This window comes from Pongo abelii, chromosome 16 (genome assembly GCF_028885655.2).
Source record: "Pongo abelii isolate AG06213 chromosome 16, NHGRI_mPonAbe1-v2.0_pri, whole genome shotgun sequence".
Lineage (NCBI taxonomy): Eukaryota > Metazoa > Chordata > Mammalia > Primates > Hominidae > Pongo > Pongo abelii.
The window spans coordinates 53461600-53485294 of NC_072001.2; the positions used below are offsets into that span (position 1 = coordinate 53461600).

Here is a 23695-nt window from a genome sequence, read left to right on the forward strand (position 1 = left end):
CTGATCTCAGATGATCTGCCTGCCTCAGCCTCCCAGAGTGCTGGGATTACAGGCGTGAGCCACCACGCCCAAACTATGAGGCTTATTCTAATAAGACTGACCCCCAAAACAGAAAAGGCCAGTTTAAGAAAGAATATTATAGGTTACTTTCTCAATTGTGATAATAGATGTAAAATATATATGTGTATATATATATTTTTAAACACCTTTAGCAAAAACAAAATTAAGGAATAAATCAGTTGATGTAATTTACTGCATTAACAGATTAAAGGAGAGATTTAGGACTGTAGTTCTCTTGTCTGGTAAAACATACATATGCATACACATATACAAAAACAAATTTCACATGTTAAGTGTGTGTCAATGCATTCTACAGTACTGTTTCTAAAAGCAAACTATTTGATATAACCTAACTGCCCAGCAACAGGAGAAATGATAGTTACACAATGGATTAATAAAAGCAGTTCAAATGAATGTACTAAAGCTAATGTATCAATCGAATTACAAAAAGAAGTAAATTTTGACATCAAAATCATAAAATGTTGAGGGGGAGTAAAAGTATAGTTTTTGATTGCTATTAAAATGTTAAGTTGTTATCAGCTTAAAATAGCATGTAATAAGTAAAAGATGTTTTATGTTATCCCCATGGTAACCACAAAGCAAAAACCTAAAAAGAAAGGATTCAAATCATACCACCACAGAAAACCATCAAATCACAAAGGAAGACAGCAAGAGAGGAAGAAACAAAGGCTCTACAAAATAACCAGAAAACTACAAAATGGCAGTAGCCAATATCAATTATTACCTTAAGTGTAAATGGATAAAACAAACAAACAAAAAAAAATGCCAGACGTGGTGGCTCATGCCTGTAATCCCAGCATTTTGGGAGGCCGAGGCAGGCGGATCACAAGGTCAGGAGTTCGAGACCAGACTGGCCAGAGAGACCAGCCTGGCCAACATGGTGAAACCCCATCTCCACTAAAAATAAAAAAATTAGCCGGGTGTGGCGGCGGGCATCTGTAATCCCAGCTACTTGGGAGGCTGAGGCAGGAGAACTGCTTAAACCCAGGAGGCGGAGGTTGCAGTGAGCCAAGATTACGCCGTTGCACTCCAGCCTGGGTGACAGAGTGAGACTCCAAATCAAAAACAAACAAATAAAAAACAGACCCAACTATATAGTAGCTACGAGAGGCAGTAGGGATACATATAGACTGAAAGTGAAGAAATGGAAACAGATATTCCAGGTAAACGGACACTAAAAGAAAGCTAGAGTGGTAGCTATAACTAGACAAAACAAACTAAGTCAAAAACTGTAAACTGAGACAAAGAAGGTCATTATGTAATGATAAAATGGTCAATTCATCAAGGGGATATAACTATTATAAATATATATGCACCTAATGTTAGAGCACCTAAACATATAAAGCAATTACTAATTAATATGAGGGGAGAGACTGAAATGCAGTAACAGTAGGGGACTTCAATACCCCACTTGCAACAATGAACACATTATCTAGACAGAAAATACAGAAACATTGGACTTGAATTACACTTTAGACCAAACAGATCTGGCATATACAGAACATTCCATCCAATAGCAACAGAATAAACATTATTCTCAAGCACACGCAGAACATTCTCCAGGATCATATGTTAGAGGTCATATAATAAGATTTTAAAAATGTAAGCGGAGGCCAGGTGTGGTGGCTCGTGCCTGTAATCCCAGCACTTTGGGAGGCTGAGGCGGGTGGATCACTTGAGGTCAGAAGTTCAAGACCAGCCTGGCCAATGTGGTGAAACTCCATCTTTACTAAAAATACAAAAAATTAGCCAGGTGTGATGGTGGGCACCTGTAATCCCAGCTACTCGGGAGGCTGAGGCAGGAGAATCACTTGAACCTGAGAGGCAGAAGTTACGGTTAGCAGAGATCACACCATTGGACTCCAGCCTAGGCAACAAGAGCAAAACTCCATCTCAAAAAAAAAAAAATAGTAATAAGAGGATTGAAATCATATTAGGTACCTTTTCCAATCACAATGGCATTAAACCAGAAATCAGTAACGGGAAATCATGGAAAATTCATAAATATGTAGAAATTAAACAGTATGCTCCTGAATCACCAATGGGTCCAAAAATAAATCAAAAAGGAAATCGTAAAATACCTTGAGACACATGAAAATGGAGACATAACATACAAAAACTCATGATATGCAGCAAAAGCAGTTTTTTTTGTTTGTTTGTTTTTTCTTTTGAGACCTGGTCTCACTGTCACCCAGGCTGGAGTACAGTGGCATGATCATGGCTCACTGCAGCCTCAACCTCCTGGGTTCAGGTAATCCTCCCATCTCATCCTCCCAAGTAGCTGCAACTACAGGCATGTGCCACTATGTCTAGGTAATTTTTTCAATTTTTGTAGAGACAGGGTTTCACCATGGCTGCTCTCTAACTACTGGGCTCAAGCCTTGGCCCTAAAAGTGCTGGGATTACTGACGTGAGTCATCACACCCAGCCAACAAAAGCAGTTCTAAGAGGGAAATTTATAGCAATAAACACCTATATCAGAAAAGAAGAAAGGCATCACATTACCTGACTTTAAAATATACTATAAAACTATAGTAACCAAAACAGTATGGTATTGGTATAAAAACAGACACACAGGCCAATGGAACAGAATAGAGAACCCAGAAATAAATACATGTATTTACAGCTAACTGATTTTTCTTTTTCTTTTTTTTTTTTTTTTGAGACAGAGTCTCGCTCTGTCACCCAGGCTGGAGTTCAGTGGCACGATCTTGGCTCACTGCAAGTTCCACCTCCTGGGTTCACGCCATTCTTCTGCCTCAGCCTCCCGAGTAGCTGGGGCTACAGGCACCCGACACCACGCCCGGCTAATTTTTTTTTTGTATTTTTAGTAGAGACAGGGTTTCACTGTGGTCTCGATCTCCTGACCTCATGATCCGCCCACCTCGGCCTCCCAAAGTGCTGGGATTACAGGCGTGAGCCACTGCGCCCAGCCCAGCCAACTGATTTTTCAAAAGGTGCCAAGAACATACTGTGGGGAAAGGACACCTGCTTCAATAAATTGTACTGGATATCCATATGCAGAAGAATAAAACCAGACCCCCATCTCTCACCACATTAAAAAAAAAAAAATCAACTCAAACTGGATTAATGACTTAAACATAAGACCTGAAACTATAAAACTGCTAGAAGATAACACAAAGAAAATGCTTCAGGATATTGGTCTAAGCAAAGATTTTATGGCTAAGGCCTTAAAAGCACAGGCAACAAATTGAAAAATAGACAAATGGGACTATGTTAAACTAAAAAGCTTCTGCATAGGAAAGAAAGCATTCAACAGAATGAAGAGACAACCTGTAAAATGGGGAACAAATACTTGCAAACTATTCATTTGATAAGGTACTAATATCCAGAATATACAAGGAACTCAAACAACTCAACAACAACAAAAAAGAAATAATCCCATTAAAAAGTAGGCAAAGGGCCAGGCGTGGTGGCTCACACCTGTAATCCCAGCACTTTGGGAGGCAGAGGTGGGCGAATCACTTGAGGTCAGAAGTTTGAGACCAGCCTGAGCAGCGTGGTGAAATCTCATCTCTACTAAAAATGCAAAAAGTAGCCAAGCATGGTGGCACACCCCTGTAGTCCCAGCTACTCGGGAGGCTGAGGTGGGAGAATCGCTTGAACCTGGGAAGCAGAGACTGCAGTGAGCTGAGATCACACGACTGCACTCCAGCCTGGGCAACAGAGCGAGACTCCGTCTCAAAAAAATACAGTACAATACAATACAATAAAAAAAAAAGTATGCAAAGGATATGAATACACATTTCTCAAAAGATGATAAATAGCCAACAGCTATATGAAAAAATGTTCAACATCACTAATCATCTGACAAATGCAAATCAAAGCCACCCTGAGGCTGGGCGTGGTGGCTCACGCCTGTAATCCCAGCACTTTGGGAGGCCGAGGCAGGCAGATCACGAGGTCAGGAGATCGAGACCATCTTGGCTAACACAGTGAAACCCCGTCTCTACTAAAAATACAAAAAAATTAGCAGGGTGCGGTGGCCGGCGCATATAATCCCAGCTACTCGGGAGGCTGAGGCAGGAGAATGGCATGAACCCGGGAGGTGGAACTTGCAGTGAGCCGAGATAGCGCCACTGCAGTCTGGCCTGGGCAAAAGAGCAAGACTCCTTCTCTAAAAAATAAATAAATAAATAAATAAATAAATAAATAAATAAAGCCACCCTGAAATATCATCTCACCTCAGTTAGAATGCAAAAAGATAAAAAATAACAAATACTGGCAAGGATACAGAGAAAAGGAAACTCTTATATGCTGTTGGTGGGAATGTAAATTAGTACAACCGTTATGGAAAACCAGCATGGAGATTCCTCAGAGAACTAAAAATAGAATTATTATATGATCCAGCAATCCACTACTGGGCATTTATCCGAGGGAAAGAAAATCATATCCAAGGGATACCTGCACCCCCATGTTTATTGCAGCACTATTCACGACAGCCAAGATACGAGCTGGCCATAGTAGCTGCTTGTGCCTGTAATCCCAACATTTTTGGAAGGTCAAGACAAGAGGATCACTTGAGGCCAGTAATTGGAGACCAGCTTAGGCAACATAGTGAGATTCTGTCTCTACAAAAAAGAATTAAAAACTTAGCTGGGCATGGTGGCCCATGCCTGTAGTCCTAGCTACTCGGGAAGCTGAGGTGGGAGGATCTCTTAAGCCCAGGAATTTGAGGTTGTAATGAGCCATGATTTCACCACTGCACTCTAGCCTTGGGCAACAGAGAGAGACCCCTTTTTTTTTTCTGAGATAGGGTTTCCCTCTGTCACCCAGACTGGAGTGCAGTGGCATGATCTCGGCTCACTGCAGCCTCGACCTTTCTGGGCTCAATTGATCCTCCCACCTCAGCCTCCTGAGTGGCTGGGACTACAGGCACATGCCACAACACCCAGCTAATGTTTGTATTTTTTGTAGAGATGGGGTGTCACTACGTTGCTCAGGCTGGTCTCAAACTCCTGGGCTCAAGTGATCTCCCTGCCTTGGCCTCACAAAGTGCTGGGATTACGGGTGTGAGCCATCGCACCTGGCCGACTCTGTCTCTTCCCAAAAATAAAGGAATATTCTTCATTCCTAAAAGGAATGAAATCTCATCATTTGCAGTAACATGGATGGAACTGAAGGTCGTTATGTTAAGTGAAATAAGCCAGGCACAGAAAAACAAATGTTGCATGTTCTCACTCATATGTGAGGGCTAAAAAAGGTTCATCTCATGGAGGTAAAGAGATAGTTACCAGAGGCTGGGAACGACTTGGGGAGGATAAAGAGAGAGGCTGGTTAACAGATACAAACATGGATAGAAGGAATAAGTTCTAGTGTTTAACAGCATAATAGAGTGACTATAGTTAACAATAACTGCATATTATTTGTATATTTCAAAATAGCTAGAAGATTGGAAATATTTCCAACTCAAAGAAATGATAAAGGTTTGAGGTGATGGAAACCTTAAATACCACAATTTGGTTCGTTTGTTTGTTTGTTTTGAGATGGAGGTTTGCTCTGTTGCCCAGGCTGGAGTACAAAGGCGCAATCTCAGCTCACTGCAACCTACACCTCCCTGGTGCAAGTGACTCTCCTGCCTCAGCCTCCCGAGTAGCTGGGATTACAGGCGCCCGCCACCAAGCTCGGCAAAGTTTTGTATTTTTAGTAGAGACAGGGTTTCACCACGTTGGCCAGGCTAGTCTTGAACTCCTGACCTCAGGTGATCCACTAGCCTTGACCTCTCAAAGTGCTGAGAGGTGTGAGCCACCGTGCCCAGCCAAAATACCCCAATTTGATCAGTACATATTGTATACATGTATCAAAATACCACATGTACCTTGTATGTACAATTATAATATATTAATTTTAAAAACAATTTCAGAAAAAGAAGATCTCAACAATCTAACATTACACCCCAAGGCACTAGAGAAAGAACAGACGAAGCCCAAAATTAGCAGAAGGAGGGAAATAACAAGGACTAGAAAATAAAATAAAACAAGCAGAAATAAACAAGGACTAGAAAAACAACAACAACAAAATCAATGAAACTAAGAGTTGTTTTTTTAAAAGATAAACACAATTGACAAATTATTAGCAAGACTAAGAAAAAAAGACAACTCAAAATCAGAAATGATGCCGAGTACAATGGCTCATGCCTGTAATCCCAGCACTTTGGGAGGCCAAGGCAGGTGGATCACTTGAGGTCAGGAGTTCAAGACCAGCCTGGCCAACACAGTGAAACCCCCATCTCTACTAAAGATAGAAACACTAGCTGGGCATAGTGGCACACACCTGTAGTTCTAGCTACTTGGGAGGCTGAGGCAGGAGAATCACTTGAATCCAGGAGGCGGACATTGCAGTGAGCCAAGATCGTACCACTGCACTCCAGCCTGGACAACAGAACGAGACTCCGTCTCAAAAAACAGCAGAAACAAAAGAGGACACATTATAATTCATAACACAAATATAAAGGATCCTAAGAAACTACTATAAACAATTATACACCAACAAATTGGATAGTCTAGAAGAAATGTATAAACTCCTAGGTACATACAACCTACTAAGACTGAATTATGGAGAAATAGGAAATCTGAAAAGGCCAGGCACGGTGGCTCATGCCTGTAATCCCAACAGTCTGGGAGGCAAAGTGGGTGGCTTGATTGAGCCCAGGAGTTTAAGACCAGCCTGGGCAATATAGTGAGACCCCATCTCTACAAAAGGTACAAAAATTAGCCAGGCATGGTGGCATGTGCCTGTAGTCCCAGCTACCAGGGAAGCTGAGGTGGGAGGATCAGTTGAGCCCGGGAGAAGGTTGCAGAACAGATCAATAACAATGAAATTGAATTAGTAATAAAGTCTCCCATCAAAGAAAAGCTCAGGACCAGACTACTTCACAGCTGAATTCTACCCAACATTTAAAGAAGACTAGTACCACTCCTTCTCAAACCCTTCCAAGAAATTGAACCAGAGAGAATACCTCTAAACTCATTTTATGAGGCCAACAATACCCTGATACTAAAGCCAAAGACAGTACAAGAGAAGAAAATTACAAGGCAAGAGCCCTGATGAACATAGATGCAAAAATCCTCAACAAAATAGTAGCAAGTCAAGTTCAACATCATATTTTTTATTTTATTTTATTTTTTGAGATAGAGTCTCACTCTGTCACCCAGGCTGGAATACAATGGTGCAGACCTCCACCTCCCGGGTTCAAGTGAGTCTCCTGCCTCAGCCTCCTGAATAGCTGGGACTACAGGTGTGTGCCACAATGCCAGGCTAATTATTTTGTATTTTTAGTAAAGACAAATTTTCACCATGTTGTCCAGGCTGGTCTCGAACTCCTAACCTCAAGTGACCCACTTGCCTCGGCCTCCCAAAGTGCTGGGACTACAGGAATGAGCCACCACATCCAGCCACTCACCACTTCTTTTCAGCACAGTACTGGAATTCCTAGCCAGAGCAATTAGGCAAGAGAAAGAAATAAACGGCATGCCAATAGGAAAAGAAAAAGTGAAATTCTCTGTTTGCTGAGGACATGATCTTATATAGAGAAACCCCTAAAACTCCACCAAAAAACTGTTAGAACTGAAATGAATTCCATAAAGTTGCAGGATACAAAATCAACATATAAAAATCAGTAGCATTTCTTTTTTTTTTTTTTTTTTTGGTGAGACAGGGTCTTGCTCTGTCACCCAGGCTGGAGTGCAGTGGCACAATCACAGCTCACTGCAGCCTCAACCTCCTGGGCTCAAGCGATCCTCCCACATCAGCCTCTGGAGTAGCAGGTGTGCACCACTATACTTGGCTACTTGGCTATTTTTTTTTTTTAATTTATGTAGAGAAAGGGTCTCCCTATGTTGTCCAGGCTGGTCTTGAACTCCCAGACTCAAGCAATCCTCCCACCTCTGCCTCCCAAAGCACTGGGATTACAGGTATAAGCCACCGCATCCGGCCACAGTGGCATTTCTATACATTACTGACAAACTATCCAAAAAAGAAATTAAGAAAATAATCCCATTTGCAATAGCAAAAACAACAAAAACTACTTAGGTGTAAATTTAACCAAGGAGGTGAAAGATACTGAAGACTATACATATTGAAGAAAGAAACTGAAGAAAATGCAAATAAATGGAAAGATATCCTGTGTTCTTGGATTTGAAAAATTAACATTGCTAAAATGTCCATACTACGTAAAGCAATCTACAGATTCAATGCAATCACTATCAAAATTCCCATGAAAATTTTACAGAAATAGAAAAAAATCCTTAAATTTATATGGAATGACAAAAGACCTCAAATTGCCAAAACAATCAGGCCAAAAGAACAAAGCTGGATGCATCGCACTCCCTGATTTCAAAATATGTTATTACATAAAGCTATTATAATCACAACAGCATGTTCTGGCATAAAAACCGACCTGTAGACCAGTGGAACAGGATAGAAGGCTCAGAAATAAACTCATGCATTTATGTTCAAATGATTTTCCACAAAGGTGCCAAGAACATACAATAGGGCAAGGACAGTAAATAAATGGTGTCAGGAAAACGGGACATTCACAAGCAGAAGAATCAAAGTGGATCCTTATCTCATATCATAAACAAAAACTGGCTCAAAATGGATTAAAGACTTCAATATAAGACCTGAAACTATAAAACAACTAGAAGTAAACATGGAGAAGCTACACAACATTGGCCTAGACAATGATTCTTTTGGATGTGACCCGAAAAGCACAGGTAATAAAAGCAAAAATAGACAAAGGGAATTGCATCAAATGTCAAAGCTTCTGCACAGCAAAGGAAACAATTAACAAAGGGAAGAGATAACACAAAGAATAGGTGAAAATATTTGCAAACCATACATCTGATAAGCAGTTAATATCTAAAATATATAAGGAACTTAACTCATTAGCAAGAAAACAAATAAGCTGATTTTAAAATGGGCAAAGAACCAGAACAGATATTTCTCAAGACATACAAATGTCCAGTGGGTTCATGACAAAAATGTTCAACATCATTAAGCATTAAGGAAACAGAAATTAAAACCACAATGAGCTATCACCTCACGCCTGTTAGAATGGCTATTATCAAAAAGATAAAAGATAACAAGTGTTGGCAAAGATGTGGAGATAAAGGAATCCTGTACTTTGTTGGTGGGAATGTAAATTAGTACTGTCATTATGGAAAATGGTATAAAGATTTAAAAAACTAAAACTAAGCCAAATGTGGTAACACATGCCTGTAGTCTCAGATACTTGGGAGGCTGAAGTGGGAGGATCGCTTGAGCCTGGGAGTTCAAGGCTGCAGTGAGCTATGATTGTGCCACTGTACTCCAGCCTGGGTGACAGAGCAAAACCCAGTCTTTAAAAACAACAACATCAACAAAAAAAAAACCCTACCACTAGCAATCTGACTTCTGGATATACGTCCAAGGAATGGAAATCAATACATTGAAGGGATATCTACACGCCCATGCTCATTGCAGTATTGTTCACAATAGTCAAGATATGGAATCAAACTAAGTGTCTGTCAGTGGATAAATGAATAAAGAAAATGTGATATATTTGGAATACTATTCAGCCTTTAAAAAGGAAATTCTGCCATTTGCAACAGCATGGGTGGAACTGGAGGACATTATGCTAAGTGAAATAAGCCAGGCACAGAAAGACAAATACTGCACGATTTCACTTATATGTGGAATCTATTGAACTCATTGAAGTAGAGAGTAGAATGGTGGTTACCACAGGTTGGGGAGGGGAGTGAGGAATCAGGAGTTTTTGGTCAAAGGGTATAAAGTTTCAGTGAGGAGGTTTGAGATCTATTGCATGGCAGAGTGGCTATGGTAAATAAAAGGTATTGTGTATTTCAAAACAGCTGAGCAAATTTCAAATGCCTCACCACAAAAAATAAGTGAGGTGAGGAATATGTTAGCTTGATTTAATCATTCCACATTGTGTATGTGTGTGTTTGTGTGTGTGTGTGTATATATATATATAATCTCTCAAAACATCACATTGTATCCCATTAATGTATAAAATTTTGATTTATCAATTAAAAATAATATTAATAAGTTAAAAAGCTAATGTATTGATGGATTAATATCATTAAAGATAACATTGAAGAGAAAAAGCAGCTATGGATAGGAGAATATGTTCAGTATGATACTAGATTTAGAGAACATGCAAAACAGAAAATGCAAACATTTGTGGAAAAGAATACATGGGAATAATATACACCGAATTTGGGTAATGGTTACATCAGGAAACGGAAAGGAGTGGGATCATTAAAGATACACGGGGGCTTTTTATCTACAGTATTATTTTATATTATTATTTTATTTTAGGCAGGGTTTCTCTCTGTTGCTTAGGCTGGAGCGCAGTGGCACTATCTCAGCTCGCTGCAGCCTCAACCTCCCAGGCTCAAGCTATCCTCCCACCTCAGCCCCTCTAGTAGCTGGGACCACAGGTATGCACCACCATGCTCAGCTAACTTCTGTATTTTTTTGTAGAGATGGGGTTTCGCCATGTTGCCCAGGCTGGTCTCCAACTCTTGAGCTCAAGCAATCCTCCTGCCTCAGCCTCCCAAACTGCTGGGACTACAGGCGTGAGCCACTGCTCCTGGCCTGTATTTTATTTCTTTACCTAGGTGGCAAATAGCATGAATACTTACTCCGTTCAGATTTCTGTGCCTGAAGTATTTCTTCATTTTAAAAAACACTCTTTCTAGAAACCAATGATTTGAGGAAGGTTGAAGGAGTTAGATATTGTTAGCATATGGTTGCCATTTCCAAATATTTGAAGGAACATGTATAAGAAAAAAAGGTATTCTGCTTTGCTAATGCATATGTACAAGCATTTGCTAACTGTAAGCCACATACATATTGCTATCACTGCTTCAGAGGACAGATTTAGGACAAATGGGAAGACACTACAAGGAGGCAGGTAGATTTGGGCTCAATATAGACATGTTTAACAATCAGAGGCAGCACAATGTCAGAGATGAGAGCAAGACGGTTTGGAGCCAGCCTGCCTGGGTTCAGGTCTTGGCTCTGCTCTTTGTAGGCAGTATGATTTGGGGCAAATTATTTAACCTCTCTGTGCCTGTTTCCTATTCTGTAAAATGGGAATAATGTAGAGTGCCTACCTCATAGGCTAGAATAAGTATTAAATGGTTGATTATTTGTAAAGTGCTTAGAACAGTGCCTGATACATAACAAACACTACGTAAGTGTTCGTAAAATAAATCTAACAAACAATCTAGCAAATGAAGAGCCTGCCTTGTAAAGCAGTAAACTCTTCAAGGGCTCATGCAAAGGCTGGATAAATCTCTTTTAAGGATGGTGCAGGGATATCCTTCCCTTCTAGTCTAGAGATGTATGCTTCTTAAACTTCATTATGCACAGAAACCACAGAGGGATCATATTAAAATGCAGATTCTAAGTCAATGAGCCTGAGGTGGGGCCTGAGATTCTTTTTTTTCTTTTTTCTGAGACGGAGTCTCGTTCTGTCATCTAGGCTGGAGTGCAGTGGCACGATCTCAGCTCACTGCAACCTCTGCCTCCCAGGTTCAAGTGATTCTCCTGCCTCAGCCTCCCGAGTAGCTGGGACTACAGGCACATGCCACCACGCCTGGCTAATTTTTTTTTGTATTTTTAGTAGAGATGGGGTTTCACATGTTGGTCAGGATGGTCTCAATCTCCTGATCTCATGATCTGCCCACCTCAGCCTCCCAAAGTGCTGGGATTACAGGTGTAAGCCACCGTGCCCGGCCTGAGATTCTTTATTTCTAACAAGTGGTGCCAATGCTACGGTTCTCCTGAGGACCACACCTTAAGTAGCAAAGCTCTAGATGGTTTTATTCCTACTGTCATACATCACAATTTCAAAGATGCTTAGTTTTTTATTGTTGGGTGTTTTTTTTTTTTTTTTTTGAGACCGAGTCTCACTCGCTCAGGCTAGAGTGCAGTGGCCCAATATCGCTCACTGCAACCTCTGCCTCCTGGGTTCAAGCAATTCTCCTGCCTCAGCCTCCCGAGTAGCTGGGATTACAGGCGCATGCCACCACACCCAGCTAATTTTTTTGTATTTTTAGTAGAGACGGGGTTTCACCATGTTTGCCAGGCTGGTCTCAAACTCCTGACCTCAGGTAATCTGCCCGCCTCGGCCTCCCAAAGTGCTGGGATTATAGATGTGAGCCACCGTGCTCAACCTCACAGATGCTTAGTTCTTATCTCTGATGAATCATCAATTTGCAGCAAATTCTAAACATAGTTCTCTTTCAAAACCAACTTTTGGCCCCTTAATTAACCAATAATAGTTTGATTACTAAAAGAACTAAGTTTTTTTTTTTTAGAGATGGGGTTTTGCCAGGCTGCTGGCTTGAACTCCGGGATTCAAGCGATCCTCCTACCTCAGCCTCCCAAAGTGCTGGGATTACAGGCGTGAGCCACTGCGCCCAGCTTAGGAGTAAGAATTTATAGGAGGTTTGGGGTGATGTTTTATATAAACATATATATTTCCATACTGCACATAATTACTTTTTTTTTTTTTTTTTAAGAGATGGAGTCTTGCCCTGTCACCCAGGTTGGAGTGCAGAGGAGCAATCACAGCTCACTATAGTCTCTAACTCCTGGCCCCAAGCGATCCTTCCACCTCAGCCTCCACAATTGCTGGAATTATTAATACAAGAGGGAGCCACTGAGCTCAGCAATAATTATAATTTTTATGTTCAATTCAGATTTTTGTCATTTGGATTTTCTTAAAGCAGAAACATCTATATGAGAAATAAAAATAGTAAAATATAAGGCAGGCAGTTCCTGCACTGTTTGGGAATCTACATTAGAGTCTGCATTTGATATAACAGAGAAGAGGATGCCACTTTAGATTCCCAGGCAAGGAAGTGAGAGAAGAAAAACCATGTTTGGGAGCAGGATAAATTGGAAAGGAGAATGTCGAGACTCGAAGTGAAAACACAAAATACAGAACTGATAGTTTTGTTAAAGTGTGGAGGTATGGTTCTGAGAGCCGCTAATGAGGAAGACCAGTGGGATTCACATCTTAGAATACATTAATTCAACAATAAGCTGAAGAGGCAAATTAGACTTCGGTGGACTCTGGTGAATCCTACTGGGCTCCAGTGGGAGTCTCAACCATTTGATGTGACACAACTGGACCTCCAGGTACAATTTGAAATATGAGTATGTTCTGAGACAGATCGTTAACACCGCGATCCAGAACAGAAACCCACAGAATGGCTTGCTACTTGGGGATGGTTGATATGAGTTCCCGTGATTTGGTCTAAATTATACTCCATGCTTTCTTTCCTTCAGGAAATCTTCATTGATCATAGTTGACTTAGAACCATAGGGACCCCAGAGTTTTTCTAGGCCTGGCTGCATACAGGAATTGAATCTTGTGGCTAGTATGTACCTACTGTTTTGGGGCTTGGCCACAAAGTGGTTCATGGTTATTCAACATAAAGCTATCAGAGGCTGGGCATGGTGGCTGATGCTTGTAATCCCGGTACTTTAAGGGGCCAGAGTGGGAGGGTCCCTTGAGCCCAGGAGTTCAAGACCAGCATCGGCAGCAGAGTGAAACCTCATCTCTACTTAAAAAAAAAAAAAAAAAAGAAAAAAATTGGTGGCACATGCCTGTAGTCTCAGCTACTTGGGGAGGATCAGTTGAGTTGGAGGCTGCAGCGAGCTGTGATCGCACCACTGATGGCACTCCAGCCTGGGCAACAGAACAAGGGTCTGTCTCAAAAACAATTTTAAGCTATTGGAACCAACTTCTGCTGCTGCTTTTAGGAGCACAATTTGCAGTATCCTTAGATCTTAGATCTGAAATTGCCACTGAGTGGAGAGAAAATAAAGAGGCAGTGAACAGTATATCTTCTTTCTTTGTTCCTCTGCTTGTCTAGGTCAAAGTGGAGAGTTTCCTGGTCTATATTTTTTGAAAGTAGGGCATAAGTCAGGGAGAGACATGAGAAATAGGGATTCAAGCAGATAATTCTAGAGTTTTCTTTAAAATTGGGTTACTTTTAACAGTTTGTTTTTACTCACCACCACTGCACAGAGGCTGTATTTAGGATATTTCCGGCAAATTGAGCAAATATAAGGAGCGAGGTCCAAGTTAGTGAGTGGGTAATGAATATCCGTTCTCAGCTTCCTTTTCGTTGTACCCTGAATGTGTGTACCCTGCAGGGATAATAAATGTGTGAAATACAAAGTAAGCTTGTGAACCACTCATTTGTCTACACGACAAATTCCAAGGATTTTAAAAGTAATTTCTTGACTGGGCACAGTGGCTCATGCCTGTAATCCCACACTTTGGGAGGCCAAGGTGGGCATATCCCTTGAGGCTAGGAGTTTGAGACCAGCCTGAGTAACATGGCAAAACCCCGTCTCTACATAGAATTCTCACCTGTAGTCCCAGCTACTCAGGAGGCTAAGGTAGGAGGATCACCTGAGCATAGGGAGGCTGAGGCTGCAGTGAGTCGTGATCGTGCCACTGCACTCCAGCCTGGGTGACAGAGTGAGACCCTGTCTCTAAAAAAAAGGAATTTCTGGCCTGGCAAGGTGGCTCATGCCTGTAATCCTAGCACTTTGGGAGGTTGAGGCGGGTGGATCACTTGAGGTCAGGAGTTAGAACCAGCTTGGCCAACATGGTGAAACCTCGTCTCTACTAAAAATGCAAAAAAATTAGCTGGGTATGGTAGTGGATGCCTGTAATCCCAGCTACTCAGGAGGCTGAGGCAGGAGAATTGCTTGAACCTGGGAGGCGAAGGTTACAGTGAGCTGAGATCGCACCACTGCACTCCAGCCTGGGCGACAGAGCGAGACTCCATTCCAAAAATAAAAAATAAAAAAAAAGTAATTTCCTGGAAAGATTATTTGGTACAGACTTATAAATTACTTTTTTCTTATCTATTTAAATACCGCATCCACAAGCCTCACCAAAATGAGACTGGAATTTTAATCAGGGAGTGAGATAGCAAAGATTCAAGCTAAACTGAATCTAGTAGGGCAAAAAGAAAGGGATAACCAAGGCTCACCATTGGGGGAAGGGGAACCCCATTGATAATTCCTGAGGCTTTTGCTCCAGCTGAGCCTATTTATTCTAACCAAGCTGGCTCAGCTTTTCCTTATCTTGTTTTCAGCACAGGTAGTCTTGGCAATGTCCTGTTTTCAAGCTCTGAGGGTTTTTTTTTTAATGTTTTAATAAGAATATTTTGTGAAAATCTTTCACATTCTGTATTGTTACATGGATCCTAACTTTGTAAATCTGGGCTCACATCAGAGTTATTCAGAAGCTTTTAAAAAAATAATTATATTCATTTTGGAAAAATGGCTGATGGAAGTCTGAGGCCAGGAAATTACCGAGACTGAGACATTCTTGTGCCAGAAAGCAAGATACCCTGTTTTTAAAAAGCTAAGGGAATGCCATGTGATCCAGCAATTCTATACCTAGGTATCATCCCAAGAGAAATGAAGCCTTAGGCCCACATGACAAGCTATCTGCTAGTGTTTGTAGAAGCTGTATTCCTAACTACTCAAAACTGTAAACAACCGAAACGTCCATCAACTGGTGGAGACATAAGCAACTGTGGTACACTCACAAAAAGGAATAGCACACAGCAATAAAAAAGGAACTAGTGATGCACGCAACAACACAAATCAAAAGAATCATGCTAAGTGAAAGAAAAACTCTAAAAGCTACATACAGTATGACATAGCACGTTCTGGAAAACACAAAATTACACGGATGGAAATCAGATCAGCAATTTCTATAGGCTTAGGGTTGGGGAGGAGAATGATTAGAAAGGAGCATGAGAGAACTTTTTGGGGTGATGGAAATTATTTATATGTTGGTTGTAATGGTTACATGACTGCATGCATTTGTCAGAATTCATAGAACTGTGCACCTAAAAATGATACATTTTATGTAAGCATACCCTAATAAACTAATGGGGCCCCAGGAGCTGACTTGAAGGGGCTCCCACTGGCCAATCTTGAACAATTTGAACACCAAAAGCAAGGATGAGAGACGTCTAGTTTTCAGTTCAACACATAAGGAAATTTGGAAGTCACCATTCTGTCCTAACAAGTTAAAAGCTAAATAAAGCTTTTGGTTATTTTCCTTCCCTCAGGAAGGAAAGAATTAACCGAAAGGAAAATAAACAGCTCTTCTTAGAGCTGAAAGAGCAGTGAGGTCACAGGAAAAACCACTGCCCCCAAAATTGGAAAAACAGACCAGCAAACATAGAGAATCACAGACTTACCAGAGCCAAAACTGCCGAGCAGAAACCTCTGAGGGAACAGGTCTGCGTAGGAAAACCTGAACTGTAATTGATGAATTGCTAGAGGCTCAGTGCAGAGTCTGAGAGTTAAAAACTCCAAAGAATCCAGTCACGGGGGGCCCACACTTTGTGAATTTTCCTTCCAGGAGCCCAACCACACTCTCACAGTAAATACTAGAGACAAATCTCATGCTTCTGGCAGGAAGAAGGGAAAGAAACCATTCTGAAACAGGCTAGAGCACCCTGTTTGTAACGCCTGCCCACAGGAGAAACTCATTAACCAGAGCCTAACCTGCTGGGGTCTTATCAGAGCTTAACTAACCTGGGGGAAGGAAAACAGCCAACTCCAGCCCACTCTAACCATCCTGTTCCACCAAAGGGGGTGTGGAGGGACTGAGGAGCGCTTGTGAAGTTCGTAGTCTGGAGGCTTAAGTTCATTAAAAGACTGAGACCCACTCATAGGATTATGGAATGCTTCCCCTCCCCCTCCGCCTTACCACCCCATCATTAAGGTCTATTTATGTCAGTTTCTCTTACCCAGTTCATCATATCTGGCTATCAGGAAAAAATTACAAGGCATACGAAAAGGCAAAAAACACAGTTTGAAGAGACAGTGAGCATCAGAACCAGATAGAGCAGGGGTGTGGGAATTATCAGACTAAGAATTTAAAACTGATGAACACACTAAGGGTTCTAACGAATAAAGTAGACAGCGTGCAAGAACAGACGGTCAATGTAAGCAGAGACTTGGAAATCCTAAGAATGAACGAATGAACCAAAAGAAATGCTAGAGGTATCCTTGTCAGTATAGTGGTTAGTTTCTTTTCTTTTTTTTAACTACTAGAGGAAAAAACTGCATCTTCTAACATGTAAAGAATGCCTCTGATGGGCTCATTAGTAGACTGGACACAGCTGAAGAAAGAATCTGAGCTTGAGGAACCTCAGTAGAAACCTTTAAAACTGAAAAGAAGAAAGAAAAAAGACTGGCCGGGCTCAGTGGCTCACGCCTGTATCTCAGCGCTTTGGGAGGCCAAGATGGGAGTCATCGCTTGAGCCCAGGAGTTCGAGACCAGCCTGGGCAACAAAGTAAGAGCCCCTCCCGCTGCCCCCACCATGCCCCCTAAAAAAAAAAATAGAAACAAAGAAAATAGACTAAAAAAAAAAAAAAAGCACAACAATATCCAGGGACTGTGGGACAACTACAAAGATGTAACATCTGTGTAATGGCAATACCAAAAGAAAGAGAAAAGAACAGAAAAAATATTTGAAACAATAATGACTGAGAATTTTCCCAAATTAATGCCATACACCAAACCACAGATTCAGGAAGCTCAGAGAACACCAAGAAAGATAAATACCAGAAAAATGACACCTAAGCATTTCATTTTCAAACTGCAGAATATCAAAGATAAAGAAAAAAATCCTAAAAGAAGCCAGAGTTGGGGGAAGAAACACATCTATAGAGGAGCAAACATAAGAATTACATCTAACTTCTCAGAAACCATGAAAACAAGAAGAAAGTGGAAAAAAATATTGAAAGTGTTAAAAGGAAAAAAACCCACCAGCCTAGAATTCTGTACTCTGTAAATTAACCTTCAAACGTGAAGGGAAATAAATACTTCACTGGACAAAGAAAAATTAAGGGAATTTTTTGCCAGTAGACCTGCCTTGCAAGAATGTTAAAAGAGATCGGGCACAGTGGCTCATGCCTGTAATCCCAGCTACTTTGGGAGGCCAAGGCAGGTGGATCACTTGAGGTCAGGAGTTCAAAACCACCCTGGCCAACATGGTGAAACCCCGTCTCTACCAAAAATACAAAATTAGCCTGGCATGGTGGTGTGGGCCTGTAGTCCCAGCTACTCGGAAGGCTGAGGCAGGAGAATTGCTTGAACCTGGGAGGCAGAGATTGCAGTGAGCCGAGATCATGCCACTGCCCTCCAGGCTGGACAACAGAGTGAGACTCCATCTCAAAAAAAAGAAATGTTAAAAGAAATCCTTTACAGAGAAGGAAAATGATATAGGTCAAACACTTGGATCTACATAAAGAGCACTGAAGAAGGAATAAGTGAGGGTAAAATGAAAACTTTTATTTTTCTTATTATTAATTGACCTAACATAACAGTTTATTCAAAACAATAATAGGTATAATATATTCAATTTATGTATGCTTATGTATATATCATATATATTCTTGTGTATCTTTATATATAAGTAAAATGAATGACAGCAGTGATACAAGGAAAGCAGTATGGTGTTATTTGAAAGTGGACCTGGATTAGTTGTAAATGTATATAGCAAACTCTAGGGCAACCACTAACAAATGTTTTAAAAAGTATAACTGATGTGGTAATAAAGGAGAGAAAATGGAGTCATATAAGATACTCAGTTAAAACCACAAAAAGCAGGAAAAGAGTGGTAGATAAAAACAGGAACACAAAGAACAAAGGCAACAAATAGAAAGCAGTAACAAATACAACAGATATTTAACCCAACAGCATCAACCATCACTTTGAATGTCAATGGTCTATATACATTAATTAAAAGACAGATTGTTTTAATCTGTGAATCAAAAACAAAATTCAACTACATACTGTGTACAAGAAACATACTTGAAATATAAAGACACATAGAGCCTAAAAGTAAACAGAGGAAAATACACCATCCTATCACTAAGAAAGTGGGAGTAGCTATATTAATTTCAGACAGAGCAGTCTTCAAAGCAAAGAAAGTGATTGAGGATAAAAAGGGCCATATATAATGATAAAGGGATCAATTTTTCAAGAAGACATAGAAATTATTAACGTATATGCACCTAACAACAAAGGGTCAAAATATATGAGGAAAAACTGGCTGGGCACCGTGGCTCATGCCTGTAAATCCCAGCACGTTGGGAGGCCGAGGTGGGCGGGCCACTTGAAGTCAGGAGTTCAACCCAGCCTGGCCAACATGGCTAAACCCTGTCTCTACTAAAAATACAAAAACCAGCCAGGTGTGGTGGCACGCACCTGTAATCCCAGCTACTCGAGGCTGAGACACAAGAATTGCTTAAACCCAGGAGGCAGAGTTTGCAGTGAGCTGAGACTGCACCACTGCACTCCAGCCTGGGCAACAGAGCGAAACTCTGTCTCACACACACACACACACACACACACAGGAAAAACTGATAGAAGTGCAAGGAGAAATAGATGAATCACTTTTATAGTTGGAGATATCAACACACCTCTGTCAGAAATGGACAGATCCAGCAGGCAAAAAATGAGTAAGGACATAGTTAAACTCAGCGACACCATCTGTCCATAGATGTAATTGACATCTGTAGACTCTTTCACCCAACAACAGCAGAATATATATTATTCTCAAGCTCACATGGAACATTCACCAAGCCTCTAGCTAGGCTAAATAAGAATAAGTTAGACCTTCTGGCCTAAGGTGTGCTTGTTAAAACACACTTTAACAAATTTAAAATAATAGAAATCATACAATCTCTGCTCTCAGACCACAATGGAATTAAACTAGAAAGAAATAACAGAAAGATAATTAGGAAATCCCCAAATACGTGGAGATTAAACAACACACTTCTAAATAACACAAGTCAAAGAAGATATCTTGAAAGAAATTTCAAAATGGGCTGGACACAGTGGCTCACGCCTGTAATTCCAGCACTTTGGGAAGCCAAGATGGGATAATCTCTTGAGCCCAGGAGTTCAAGACCAGCCTAGGCAACATAGTGAGACATCAACTCTACAAAAAAATTTTTAAATTTAGCTGGGCATGGTCCTAGCTACACACCTTTATCCCAGGTATGCAAAGCTGGTCCTACATTGGAAAAATTAATGAAATCTATCACATAATTAGGTTAAAGGAAAAAAAAACACACACACAATCAAATAAACAGACACAGAAAAAGTGTCTGACAAAATCCAATACCCATCATGATAAAAACTCTCAGTAAACTAAGAATAGAGGAGAACTTCTTCAACTTAATAAAGAATGTCTACAAATAATCTACAGTAACATCATACTTAATGGTGAGTAACTAGAAGCTTTCCCACTACAGTCAGGAGCAAGGCAAGGATGTCCCCTCACCACTACTTTTCAACATTGTATTAGAAGTCCTAGCTAATGCAATAAGAAAGACAAGAAAATAACAGGTATAGAGACAGGGAAGTAAGAAATAAAACTGTCTTTGTCTACAGATGACATGATTGTATATGTTGAAAATCTGAAGGAATCAACAAAAAAATCTCTTGGAAATAATAAACAATTATAGCAAGATTGTAGGATACAAGATTAATATACAAAAAGTATATTACACATCAGCTTTGAACAAATGGAATTCGAAATTAAAAACATGGCTGGGCATGGTGGCTCACGCCTGTAATCCCAGCACTTTGGGAGGCCAAGGCGGGTGGATCACCTGAGGTCAGGAGTTCAAGACCAGCCTGGCCAACATGACGAAACCCTGTCTCTACTGAAAATGCAAAAACTAGTTGGGTATGGTGGTGCATGCCTATAATCCCAGCTACTCAGGAGGCTGAGACTGGAGAATCACTTGAACCTGGGAGGCAGAGACTGCAGTGAGCCGAGATCGTGCCACTGCATTCCAGCCTGGGCAACAGAGCAAGACTCCATCTCAAAAAAAAAAAATTTAATTTAATTTAAAATGAATTAAAAAAAAACACAATACCATTCACATTAGCACCCTCAAAAATGAAATACTTAGTTATAAAATTAACAAAATATGTACAAGACCTATAGAAGGAAAACTAGTAAATTATCATGAAAGAAATCCAAGAAGAACCTAAATAGAGAGATATATTCTATATTCATGGATAAGAAGCTTCAATATTGTCAATATGTCAGTTCTTCCCAACTTGATCTGTAAATGCAATGCAATCCCAATCAAAATCCCAGCAACTTATTTTGTGGATATTGACAAAATGATTCTAAAGTTTATGGGGTGAGGTAAAAGATCCAGAGTAGCCCAAACTATACTGAAGGAAAACATAATTGGACTGACATTACCAAACTTCAAAACTTATTTTAAAACCAGAATAATCAAGACAATGTGGTATTGGTTAAAAAAAAAAGAAAAATAATGGTATAGACAAGAGAGCTCAGAAATGGACCCACAAAGATATAATCAACTGAGCATTGACAAAGGAACAAAGGTAATACAATGGAGAAAAGATAACTTTTTCAACAAATGGTGCTGGGACAACTGGATATCTACATGATAAAAAAAAAAAAAAGAAGAATCCACACACAAACCTTACACCCTTCACAAAAATTAACTCTAAATGGATCACAGACCAAAATGTAAAACAGAAAACTACAAAACTCCTGGAAGATAACACTAGAGAAAATCTAGATAATCTTGTGTTTGGCAATGACTTTTTAGCTACAACACCAAAGGCCTGCTTTACAAAAGAATTGATAAGCTGGACTCCATTAAAGTCAAAATTTTCTGCTCTACAAAATACTGTCAAGAGAATAAAAAACAAGCCATGGACTAAAAAAACAAACAAAAAAAAAAAGACACATCTGGTAAAGAACTCCTATTGAAAATATACAAGAAATTTGGCCAGGCACAGTGGCTCATGCCTATAATCCAAGCACTTTGGGAGACCGAGGTGGGCAGATCACCTGAGCTCAGGAGTTCGAGACCAGCCTGGGCAACATGGTGAAAACCTGTCTCTACCAAAAAAAATAAGAATTAGCTGGGCGTGGTGGCGGGTGCCTGTAGTCTCAGCTACTCTGGAGGCTGAGGCAGGAGAATGGCTTGAACCAGGGAAGCGGAGGCTGCAAGAACTGAGATTTCACCACTGCACTCCAGCCTGGGTGACAAAGCCAGAGACTGAAGAAAAGAGGGGAGGGGAGGGGAGGGAAGGGAAGGGAAGGGAAGGGAAGGGAAGTCTTAAAACTCAACAATTAGAAAACCAACAACCTGGCTGGGTGTGGTGGCTCACGCCTGTAATCCCAAAACTTTGGGAGACCGAGGTGGGTGGATCACGAGGTCAAGAGATCAGACCATTGGCTGGGCGCGGTGGCTCACGCCTGTAATCCCAGCACTTTGGGAGGCCGAGTCAGGCGGATCACGAGGTCAGGAGATCGAGACCATCCTGGCTAACACGGTGAAACCCCGTCTCTAGTAAAAATACAAAAAATTAGCCGGGCGAGGTGGCGGGTGTCTGTAGTCCCAGCTATGCGGGAGGCTGAGGCAGGAGAATGGCGTGAACCCTGGGGGCCGGAGCCTGCAGTGAGCCGAGATCGCGCCACTGCACTCCAGCCTGGGTGAAAGAGCGAGACTCCGTCTCAAAAAAAAAAAAAAAAAAGAGATCAGACCATCATGGCCAACATGGTGAAACCCCATGTTTACTAAAAATACAAAAAAAAAAAATTAGCTGGGTGCAGTGGTGTGCACCTGTAGTCCCAGCTACTTGGGAGGCTGAGGCAGGAGAATTGCTTGAACCTGGGAGGTGGAGGTTGCAGCGAGCTGAGATCACATCACTGCACTCCAGCCTGGCAACAGAGTGAGACTCTGTCTCAAAAAAAAAAAAAAAGAAAGAAAGAAAGAAAGAAAAGGAAAAGAAAACCAACAACCCAATTTTTAAAATACGTCAAAGACCTTAACAGACCTTCACTGAAGTATCTTACCGGGGACTAGGGGGAGCAGGAATGTGGAGTTACTCAAGATTACAGAGTTTCTGTTTGGGTGATGAAGAAGTTTTAGAAATAGTGATGACTGTTGCACAACATTGTGAATAATTAATGCCAATGAATTGTATGATTAGAATTGCTAAAATGGCAAAGTTTTATGTTATGCTGTATATATTTTATCACAATTTAAAAACAATAATGTAATATACCAAATATTGAATTGTATACTCAAAATGGGTGAATTATTGGCATGTGAATTACATCTCTATAAGGCTGTTCGAAAATATGTGCCCACAAAATGTAAAAATCCATACCTTTTTAGGTGAAAAATAATTATTTTTGGTGCTTTGGAAATATTGGCCCTCACAGCAGTTTCTTGCTTGGTTTCACAAAAGGAGCAGTGAATTTCGTTGTTCCAGGTCAGTGCGTCTTGTTGAAAAAAACTTTGCAGACAGTCCTGTTAAGGAAAAAAAGGATTTGGTGACCAAATTGGATCAACTGCAACCTGCACTCTCTGTTTCTATTGGAACTTTGCAAATGCTGTGGAAATGTAGTTCTCAGTGCTTTTCTCAAAGTCAACAAATCCAGAAGGTAACAGTCTCACTAGCTGCAGCCAGATAACTGTAAAATCCACCTAGAAGGTGTTTCTTTCTTGTTAC

General features: G+C 40.7%; 1 protein-coding gene across 1 annotated transcript in view; it reads right to left on the bottom strand.

Moving 5' to 3' along the window:
* Positions 1-23695, bottom strand: part of USP50 (ubiquitin specific peptidase 50) — a 46506-nt gene that overhangs the window by 14851 nt on the left and 7960 nt on the right. Inside the window, 2 exon segments of the mRNA XM_002825456.6 lie at positions 14140-14267; positions 23346-23493. Coding sequence (XP_002825502.4) covers positions 14140-14267; positions 23346-23493 — 276 coding nt within the window.